At 36.1% G+C, this 11,884-nt stretch overlaps 1 protein-coding gene across 1 annotated transcript; it reads right to left on the bottom strand.

Annotated features, from left to right (window-relative positions):
* Positions 1-1,642: 1,642 nt before the first annotated feature.
* On the bottom strand, positions 1,643-3,460 carry LOC125260955 (olfactory receptor 10J5-like). The gene is given in 2 exon segments (XM_048179500.1): positions 1,643-3,126; positions 3,129-3,460. Coding segments are annotated over 2 exon segments (942 nt in total). The 5' UTR covers positions 3,178-3,460; the 3' UTR covers positions 1,643-2,233.
* Between the last annotated feature and the right edge of the window lie 8,424 nt (positions 3,461-11,884).

Genomic DNA, 11,884 nt, shown 5'->3' with positions numbered 1-11,884 from the left:
CGTTATTATAGTCTTTGATATAGCCGCTCTGCGCTTTGATTGGGATAGGGACACGAGCAGGAAAGAGACCATTTCTCTTTAATACAAGCAACTGACACTTGTTGTAAAAGGTCTGAAGAGCGAGTTTTATCCTCCGCAGGGGAAAGACATTCAGGCTATGTTTGATTTAGCGCTGTCAGAGAAAACGAAGTAAAAATCACCAGTGTGTATGAAACGCGCTATACAAATAAACTTGACGCGCCTTATAAAGTCTAACAACGAGCACAAACTGTTAAATAGAAATTGACGTGCAAGCAAAAAAGTTTCTGTCCTACAGTGTTTTTTCTACTTTACCACAGTAAAGAATGCGAATAGCCTATAATAGGCCTCAATGCGAACAAAAGACACGTTTATAATCCCCTGCGTGAGTGAAGTTTTTAAAAAAGAAACAGAGATTCCATGTTTAGTGGAATAACTAATGGAATATTGTTAAATTCTCTGATAATCAGGTGACCAGGTCGCGATTCGCAAAACAGAATACAAAGCTTAAATTTATGAACTCACGTCTCTCATTCGGCATGAACCAAAATATTTCCATGGCTGCGATGTCACATCTAATTTCTAACCTATTATTTCTTTTGTTAACAAAGCTTTGTGCTTCACTCGTGTCATATTCAAGTAAATACTGCCACAGTCCTATCAGTGAGTACCGAATATACCCGGATTCTCGGTACTACCGGTAGGCTACTACAGAAATGCTGGTATCGTCACTTTTTCAAAATTTCAGTACCGACTTGGTACCGATGTACTGGTACTTTTGACAACACTAGACGTCATATTTCGATGGAATCATTAGTTCAGAAATGCATCCTGGAATAAATAATTTTTGGAGGAGATGAAAAAGGGTTCACTCATGCTTGCCTGTGTTTTAACAGTGTTAGTGAACTGGTGTAAAAGAAGTCAACACTGTCTTTACATTAGGAAGAGACAATGTCTATGATGTTATCATGTTACACAGCAAATAGATATTTGAATTGTTTAGAATCTCATATATTTTCATGTATTGATCTTTGAACTAATCTGAATGTACAGTTGATTCTAATATTGAAACGTTTATACTCTGAATGTACAATTTTGAATAATAAAACAAGCCACACTCCATATAGTACTGATAATAAAATATTTTTATATGATTTGAAGAGTGTTTTATATTAATTGATAACTTTAACTATATGAACTTTAAAATAACACATACTGTTAAAGGAAATAATCCAATGATGTACCCAAGTTAATTATAATGTTGCAGTCAGGGTAGAGAGAGTGAATTAAATACTTTTGATAAATGCATCTACTAAATGATGACATTTTTAGAGTCTGTCCACCTCTGTCCACAACTTCTTGATCAATTTGAGCTACATTATCTCATCTGTTGGATCGGACCACACGGGCCAGCCTTCGCTCCCCACGTGCATCAGTGAGCCTCGGCCGCCCATGACTCTGTCGCTGGTTCCCCACTGTTCCTTCCTTGGAGCACTTTTGATAGATACTGACCACTGCAGACCGGGAACACCCCACAAGAGCTGCAGTTTTGGAGATGCTCTGACCCAGTCGTCTAGCCATCACAGTTTGGCCCTTGTCAAACTCGCTCAAATCCTTACGCTTGCCCATTTTTCCTGCTTCTAACACATCAACTTTGAGGACAAAATGTTCATTTGCTGCCTAATATATCCACCCACTAACAGGTGCCGTGATGAAGAGATAATCAGTGTTATTCACTATCTTGAACGGTAAACTCTCGTGTCAGTTTTCTAAACATATGTAATTTTATGTCACTTATGCCCCACATGCATAAATGGGGTTAACATGGGGTTAAGTCTGATTATTGGAAATAATCACATTATTGGTGTACATGTAAAATAGCAGTATAATTTTAAGTGAAATATTTAAATAGTAAAATATAGGAAAACCTCACAAAAAAAAAAAGACTGACAGTAATTTAGCTCTTTTCATACTAAACTATACAAGTCAGGCCTTTTCTAATTATATTTGTTTGGTCATTTAGACAAACAAGTGCATTTGGGAGCAGTGAAAGCATAACAAATGTATTTTTCCTGGAATGTTTTATGATTTCTATTCCCAAGGGCAGCTTGTATATGCTTGTTTTTCTTACATTTTGCTATAATTAATTTATAAAACAAATGACACCATTTTGCATGTGTGTTTCAGTAGAGCACATCAAGTAACTATCAAGGATTTAAGCCTTTTTAGCTTCTAAAACATTCACTCTTGCTGAAATACACGAGAAAAAAACTCTGCGCACTGTCCTAATATTTAACCCGTACATTACAGGATTAAAAACAGGAGGGACAATAACTAACTCTAAAGCCAGAAAATGACGCAGACTCTCTGGAATGTCATTTGAACCATATCTGCTATACGTTATATCAAAAAGCAAAGCAAAAGAGAAATTTATCAGTGATAACATGTGTGGCAGACACGTTTGCCAGAATTTCCTTCTGTTTTCTAAAGATGTTTTACATGCAGAGATCAGCTTAACATAGGACACTATGACAATAACTACACAGCTAAAAAAAAAAACAGAAAAAATATATCCATAGATATTATTCACAAAAGATGATGTACAAGACAGTTTTACAATTGACCAGTTGTCACAATATAATTTGTCGATGTGATATTTACAAAATGGCCTCAAGTATGATAACAGGATTGCTGTAGCTGAGATGCTGTTGGGAAGAATCCATGAAAACAGAATTAATTTCACACAGGTGAAGTTAGTTATTTTGGAATGATAATCTAAAGGTTTACATATGGCTACATATCTATCATAAGACATCACTGTTAATATTGTAAACTCATTCAGTAAAGAGCTGTAAATAACAAAGATCTGCAGAGCACACATGAGAGAGGAGATCACATATGAATCCAACATTAAATCAGACAGAATTTTAGGGTAGAATCCTGTGGCTCCATAAACCCCATTTACACACAGATAAGACAAGAATATGTACATCGGTTCATGAAGTGCTTTTGTCATGATAATGATCATAACAAGACGTATATTAATTGACAATATAAGCATGTAAAGGGTCAGAAAACAAGTGAAGTATATATGTCTGTATGATTTAGATTCTTGGGCACCATGAGAGTCAGTGTCACAGGATAAGACATGTTATCCATCAGGTTGGATGTTGCTTCAAATCACACAAAACTATGATTTTCTGCAATAAAAAAAAATGCACATAAGACAATATTAATAAATATACGCTAAAATGGCTACATTCATTTACAATGTACTCATTGGGTTTCAGTATCCATTGTTGGCTTTGGGAAATCAGACAAAAGAAAAAAAGGCAAACGATCAGATCAACAAATCTGGAGCTGTGTATCTGCATGTGAAGAGCTGAACATCTTAAAACATTTTTTTTTCCAGTTGGGAAATCATTTGAAGATGTCATAAAGCATCTTGGGATTAATTATGGTCCTTGCAAACTTTGCCATCCTTACTTTTAACTTGAAAAAAGACAACAAAGCCAAATAACATGTCAAATTTGGAATATGATTATTGAATATGATTTAGTTTGAATCATTTAGTTTCACTCATCGGCATATTAAGTGGTGAAGGAACTACACTCTTTACCCAAGTCCTTGGTTGAGCCTGGGTTTTTTTGCGGTTGTGGTAGGGGTATTTTTCCAGTGTTTGGGTAGTTTTTGTGTTACTCAGAACCTGGGTCAGACGTAACAACCCAGAGTTTGGGTAGCTTTTGTGTTACCAGATCTTGGGTCAGGCGTAACAACCCAGTGTTTGGGTAGTTTTTGTGTTACCCAGATCCTGTTTTTGGTCAGAGGTGTAACAACCCAGTGTTTGGGTAGTTTTGTGTTACCCAGTGTTTAGGTGTAGATTTGTGTAACAACCCATCTTGGGTAACAACCCAGACGTATCCTGGGTCATAACCCATTGTTTGGGTAGTTTTGTGTTACCAGATAACAACCCTGGGTCAGGCGTAACAACCCAGTGTTTGGGTAGCTTTTGTGTTACCCAGATAACAACCCTTGGGTCAGACGTAACAATAACAACCCAGTGTTTGGGTAGTTTTGTGTTACCCAGATCCTGGGTCAGGTGTAACAACCCAGTGTTTGGATAGGTTTTGTGTTACCAGATCCTGGATCAGAAGTAACAACCCAGTGTTTGGGTAGCTTTTGTGTTACCCAGATCCTGGGTCAGGTTTAACAATCCAGCGTTTGGGTAGCTTTTGTGTTACCCAGATTCTGGGTCAGGCGTAACAACCCAGCTTTTGGGTCGCTTTTGTGTTACCCAGATCCTGGGTCAGGTGTAACAACCCAGTGTTTGGATAGTTTTTGTGTTACCAGATCCTGGATCAGACGTAACAACCCAGTGTTTGGGTAGCTTTTGTGTTACCCAGATCCTGGGTCAGGTTTAACAACACAGTGTTTGGGTAGCTTTTGTGTTACCCAGATCCTGGGTCAGGTGTAACAACCCAGTGTTTGGGTAGCTTTTGTGTTACCCAGATTCTGGGTCAGGCGTAACAACCCAGCTTTTGGGTAGCTTTTGTGTTACCAGATCCTGGGTCAGACGTAACAACCCGGCTTTTGGGTAGCTTTTGTGTTACCAGATCCTGGATCAGACGTAACAACCCAGTGTTTGGATAGTTTTTGTGTTACCAGATCCTGGATCAGACATAACAACCCAGTGTTTGGGTAGCTTTTGTGTTACCCAGATCCTGGGTCAGGTTTAACAACCCAGTGTTTGGGTAGCTTTTGTGTTACCCAGATTCTGGGTCAGGCGTAACAACCCAGTGTTTGGGTAGCTTTTGTGTTACCCAGATTCTGGGTCAGACGTAACAACCCAGTGTTTGGGTAGCTTTTGTGTTACCCAGATCCTGGGTCAGACGTAACAACCCAGTGTTTGGGTAGCTTTTGTGTTACCCAGATCCTGGGTCAGACGTAACAACCCAGCGTTTGGGTAGCTTTTGTGTTACCAGATCCTGGGTCAGACGTTACATTGTAAAATCTCTTCTCATGAGTAAGACAGCTAGTTCTCAATTCAATAAAGCTCATATTTCAGAAGTAGACTTATGAAATTTAGGAATACAGTAGGAATCAGTAATAAAAACCTCAATGTTTCAGTTCATGACATAGTACCTACTTTTATATTGGTTAACAAATTTAAGCTTTTTCGTTAATGATTAAAAATAAAGAAGCAGGTTCATTTGAAAGCTCATTTACAACATATTAACATTTCTTTAGGCTATAATTGTTTGCTAGGTTTTACACCTTTTTCTAGTTTATGAAACATTCACTATTGCTGCAGTATTTTTATTTATTTATTTATTTATTTTGTTGGTGTGTGTAGTGCAGAAACATTTATTCCGTAGATTAGAGGACTAGTAATGAATCAAGTGTTGATGAAAAAAAAATGCATCTTTATCCATTTCTTGAAAATGTCTAAAGACTCAGGGACAGACTAGAAGGGAACAGACAAAATAAAGGTCAATGAAAGTGATTTTGTGCTTCTTTTGTATGGCACTACAAGACAGCATTCACTTGCAGAACGCAAGCTTCTGGAGGGCAAATAAATCTAAAGTAGTGAGTTTAGGTATAGAGGTGCAGAGCCAGTGGATGTTTAACTGATCATCAATCACAACTCCAAGGTTCCTGGCTTTCCTGGAAGGAGTAATGGTTAATGAACCTATAGCTGAATGGAGAAATTGTGATGAAGTGTTAGGCTGGCTGAGTCCACAAGCAGTTCTGTCTTTACAAGGTTGAGATGAAGGTGGTGTTCCTTCAACCAGACAGAAATGTCTGTCAGGCAGGCTGAGGCATGAGCAGCTACTGTTGAATCATCTGGCTGGAATGAGACAGTAGAGTTGTGTGTCATCAGCATAGCAGTGATAAGAAAAGCCATGTTTCTGAATGACAGATCCTAATGATGACATGTAAATGAAGAAGAAAAGTGGCCCAAGCACTGAGCCCTGAGGTACCCCAGTAGCAATATGTCATGACTTAGACCCTGTTTACACCTGGTGTTAAGGTGTATTTTGGTCTATTGGTTCACAAGTGTGTAAACAAGTTCTAAATTGTTTTGAGTTTGTCTACTTTCGACGACTTCCAGAGGTAGTCGAAAACACATTTGACTTGATTGCTTTCATAGTGTAAACACTCATGTGGTCGAATGTGTTTTAACCATCATCTCCTTTCACATTTATATTTAAACTGCGCAAGCTTATTTTGTTATTTAGATTGAAAGATCTGGGGGGAAAAAACATACATTTACCCACCCATAGACCCTCCCTTGAAGAAATCAGGACAGAAGTGGACAGAATTAACGGATTAAAATACCAGGTGGAAACGGGTATGTGTCTCCCTCGTCTACTTGTGATCTGATCTACCAAAACACTTCTTAATACCAGCTGGAAACAGGGCCTGCAGTGTAGGCTTTCATTAGATATTGAATATAAATCACATGGAATGATTTTGAAATGACATTCTTATAATAATGTGGTGGCATAAGCTCTAGAAAAAATCAATTATCATGAAAAATCTTTGGTCTACAACTATAAAGTTATTCAAATAATTACATCAAACTTTGTAAAGAGGGATAGTTTCCACAAACATTACAAGTTGTTTGTCTCCCAGCATTAGACATTGTTTACCAGGTATTTAACTGGCCTGAGAGGAGAATAAAGCGATCCAGAGGTCATTAACCATCATGGGTTTGATAATTGTCCCCCTTGGGCCATCATTTCTCTGACTGGTCCCAGATGTGAGAGTCATGGACAAACAGTCCACACAGTCCTAGTGATGACAGTCAAGCCACAATCTCTGACCATCCTCATTATAATTTTTTTTAGAAAATTTTGCTAATATTTTGTTAATTTTGGATTTAAGGGAGACATTTTCTTCAATTTTTCTTCACATTTCCGTCTCTGAAACCGTATTTTCTTCTCTCATTTCCTTGCAGAAACCAACATACTGCAGAATCTGGCATTATGAGTTCTATAAGCAGCTTTCATAAAAACAATTTTATTTTCAATTGTGATTTTCCTAATTGGCCTGAACAACAATATATTAAATGAAGAGCAAATGGAGACTTCTGCTGCTGTGCTGAATTTTATCCTGAGAAAAAAAGTCCTCAGTATCTTTTGTCTCTGAGATACAAAGTCTGTAATCAAACTAATATATACAGTATACAAACATAGACACACACACACATACATATATATATATATATATATATATATATATATATATAAACATTTTCTGATTAAATCGTATCCGCATTCATTTCATAGATCTATTCCTTTACTATAATCAATAGTCAATAAGTCAAATCACCTTAATTTATGTACGCTTTACAAAATACAGATTGTTTAAAAGCAGCTTCACAGTGATAAACTGGAAAATAAGGAAAATAAATTCAAATAAAGATGTTCTACAGAAGATAATGGTTTCATTATTCAGCTCAAGTCAGTTTCAATCAGTTCAATGACTGATATTGCAAAAAAAAGTTGATGAAATGAAGTTGAATAGGCACTGTAAAAAAACGGTAAAAAGTCTGGCAGCAGAGTTACCAGAGAAATTCTGTTAAATTACAGCAAATAACCATTTCACAAAATTACATGCAAAAACTGTAAAAATACAGAACAGACTTTACAGTCAAAATTAATTGAATTACAGTATATTACTGTTGATAATCATTTATTAAACCGTGGAAAAACTGATAAATTATGTCAGATTACATAGAAAACGACTAACTTTCAGGTTAATCTCTGCAAAATTAAGGTTTTTATGAGTTATTTTATTAAAGCTGCTCTGTCCATCTACAGTTATTTACTTTTTTAAAATATAGGTTTTCCATGTACAATAACTAAGAAATTATTTATAAAAATGCAATTAGCACATAAATTCAAAAACAAATGTTTGCATTTTACAGTATCAATCTTTATTTTTACAGAACCACTCACAACTTCAATCTATAAATTAATTATTAGAAATGCATAACAATAGCAACCTTTACAACCAATTTCTGTTAAATTAACAAAATAAAGTACCAAATACATTTAATCAAGGGAACATGCACATGTACACTATTAGTCATTGTACATAAGACATTGTATGTCAAGTTAGGAAATACAAGCATAGTAGAACATCTACATTAAAAGACAATTTCTGTATACTTTTGTACTGTAATATTGCTGTTATTTTATACATATATGTAACAAGTGTAAGTCAATCAGAATCCACTCAATGGTCAAAAAGTTCTGCATGCTCTCAAATCCTCTCAAGTGTAACAAAGCGTAGATTTATTGTGTAGTGTAAATAGCTTCATTGATTATAATATGATTACTTTAATAATGTTTACTTTATATGATTGCTTTCTGAGATTGTGATGAACTGAGATGAATGCTTTTTAGTGATTATAAAGGGAGTGCTCCTCGTGTGCTGTCAGGCTGTCCATTTCAGTATTTGAATAAAAGGTTTGTTTTTCACACTGCTAAAAGGACCAACGGCCCCGTACATACTGCAAAGTGACATCCACATATAAAAGTGAAATCGTGTCGCAAGACTGCAAGGCTAAAGAGGATTTCAAATGTATTTCTTATTACAGAAATGTTAAATGTGTGTAATACAGTAGAAAATGACTTAATGGCTGATTAAAATGGCGAACAGTTGCTCACAAACATCTGTGGGCAACTGTTTAATGCTAATGTTTAATATTTAATGCCTTTGAGAAAAGGAAGACGAATTTGATAAACATGTTAATTAGGGGTCATTATTTCTCAAAACACACACATTCCCAGGGAGGCAATTTAAAGAAACCACTGAAGAGTCTGAAGTACAAGGTCAACAAACAGAGCCCAATGGACAGCGCAAAAAAAACAAAACAAAAAACAAACACAAAAAAACACTGTAAGACCATAATAACCCCGGTTATTGTAATATTATGCAAATAATGCATGCAAACACTGATGCAATCAAAACAACATTATTTTTACATTATGAATTGTTCACAATAAGATCTATAGCATGCATTTAGAAAATAGGGGATTATGATTTCATGTTGACTAAAATGGGCCTGCAATGTTTGCAGAATGTTATACATGCACCATGACATGATGAGTGGACAAACAAATATGAATGTTGTGGCTGTTCCCTAAATAATTTTAAAATAATATTCTTTTTTTTTTTCTTAGAAAAAGCATGTTAAAATGTGAGTATCAAATATGATACATCAGGCTTTTGATATTGTACAATCCTTCAATCACCATTGCATATGATATGAATATCCAAAAATATACCGTGCTTCGATCATAAAATGAAGCAATATCATCTTATAACATATAGCCCTGGTTTCACAGACAAGGCTTAAGCTTGTCAGAATTTCATCTTACTTTTTGGTCATATAAATATCAGCAACTGCACCAAATTGCATATTTTTGATTAATTTGGGCCTCTGAATAAATTTTAGGTGAAATTTTGAGTATGAGCTCCATATTCTCAGATATATTTCTGACTATTACTTAATATGTCATGCAGGCATTACAGAATTAATAAGCATTCTTCAGGACATTATTAATTTGTAATTTATGTATTGTATTTAAAATGCACAAATGCATCTTTTCAAATGGTTATCCTGTCTTATTTCACTTAATCAATACAGATGGATGAAATTTCTATTATTTGTAAGTATTGTATGAATTCATTTAAAAAAGATCTACACATTCCACACGACAGAATTCAGGCAGCAAGTGATGTGAGCATTCTCAATGTGAATTGAATTGAACTCTGAAATGAAACAGAATAGATGATCTGTGTGATTTCTCATGTGCACATTAATGTTTCCTTTATGAAACTCTTTACACATTTTTTTGCATGGAATTCTTTTTAGTCTGTGAAATTCCATCTTCATTTGTGAAATGATGAGGTTTTTGAAGCTAATGCTGTTTGTCTTCATTCACTTACACATGAGCTCTATATTTTCAGCACTGTTAAACTATTAATCCTTCAGTTCAGTTCAGAGAGAAGCTGAAAGAATATTGATGAGCGTTGATTGCTGTAATCAGACATTGATTAAACATGTGAATGTGTGTAAATCAGAGACAAAGTCATAGTTTGCAAATCAGAATTATAAAGATTGAACTAAAACTACACATATTGCTAAAACTATGGCATTTACTCATAAACAATATCAAAAAGTTCAAAATGGCACTGTCTAGGGTCCAAAACTATTGTCATAACCTATATGTTATTCTGAGGATCGAGACATCAGTTTGAAATAGAAGCAAAATCATCTTCAAATATGATGCAGGTTATTAATTCTTGGAACACTAAATTTTCATTTCATGTTTCTCCAAATAGTTAATCAAAGGTATAAATGAAACCATGAGGCAGTTTAAATGATCTTAAGAGTTAGTTCATATTGTAACCACTAGAGGGCAACATTAAAACTGGAAAATATGATCAAATATGACTGTAAAAATAAATCTGGATTGTTTATCCTTTTGATCTTTAATTCATAAAATTAGCAAAAATCTAACCTTTCATTGAAGGAAAAGAATTCACATTATGAAATAAATGTTTTTCTCCAAAACACATTGGCCAAAGTTATTGGCACCCCTAACATTTTTTATGAGTAAAATATCTCTGAAGTATATTTCCATTCATAATTTTTTTTTTAGCACACCAGGGTGATCATGAACATGAAATTGTCCAGCCACAAATTATTTGTGGTGTTTTTCCTGCTTAAAATTGGCCACTATAACAATATCAATAAACATTTTCATTAATTTATTTTTCCTTTTTTAAATAAGTTCATTTAAAAGTCTCATTTTATTAAAAAACAAACTAAAATAAACTATGTTGCCTTGAGGCAATGACAATATATTTTATTTGTGTATTGATTTTCAGCTGTTCATTTTAATAGTCAACTTATTTCGGATCATCATTCATGCTCGGTAAACACTCAGAAACACGAAGATGTATCTTTAATTTCACCAAGCTGATTGCCACTAAAACCCCCGCAGTCATCATGTTTCTCAGGTCTTTTCAAGTTTGATTTTGATGTGATATTTATGTGGGTGAGCTGTTTACTTACATTTTTAATTAAGTCTTCCCTGTCACGGTGCACACAAGAACAAGATGTTAGGATCCAGTTGCAGCATTTATTATAGGGTAATCCAAGGTCAGAATCCAGAGAACAGGCAAGGGTCAAAATCCAAATAACAGTCCACAAAAACAGAAAGCCAGAGGTAACAAACAGTGCACGCAACAAATACAACAAACCACAATTGAGGACAGAAACAACTGAGACTAAATAGACAGACACTAATGAACAAACACAAAACAGCTGAGTGCAATGAACGAGGTTAATGAGTCCAGGAGTGAATATGGGAAATGAAGTCCAAAACAGTGAACAATAGTCCATGTTGGAGTGCCCTCTGGTGGCTAAACTTGGGCACTCCAATTTGTGATCATGACAGTACCCCCTCCTTACGGAGTGGCTACCAGACGGTCCATGAAACAAAACAAAAAAACTACAACTCTCAGGAGGGAGGTGGACTGGAGGAGGACCAGGGGGAGGGACGGCGGGCCAGGACCAGAGCCCCCAACCGAAGGCCAGGGGGGAGCCGGAGGAACAGACCACGGGGGCTCTAAGAAGGTCGGGGTCCTGGCTGAATGCCAGGGCGGCACTGGAGGAACTGACCAGGCGGGTTCCCTGGGGTCTGGAGTCCTGGCTGGTTGCCAGGGCGGCGCTGGAGGAACTGACCAGGCGGGTTCCAGCGGTTCAGACGGCCGGGGCAGTGGCAGCAGGGCAGAAAGCCTGGACGACGGTGGCAGGACAGAAGGCTTGGTTGACGGCGGCAGG

The sequence above is a fragment of the Megalobrama amblycephala genome, unplaced genomic scaffold, assembly GCF_018812025.1.
Source record: "Megalobrama amblycephala isolate DHTTF-2021 unplaced genomic scaffold, ASM1881202v1 scaffold201, whole genome shotgun sequence".
In the NCBI taxonomy this organism is placed as follows: Eukaryota; Metazoa; Chordata; class Actinopteri; order Cypriniformes; family Xenocyprididae; genus Megalobrama; species Megalobrama amblycephala.
Note: the sequence above shows the minus strand (reverse complement) of the source record. Positions and strands in the feature narration are given on the sequence as shown.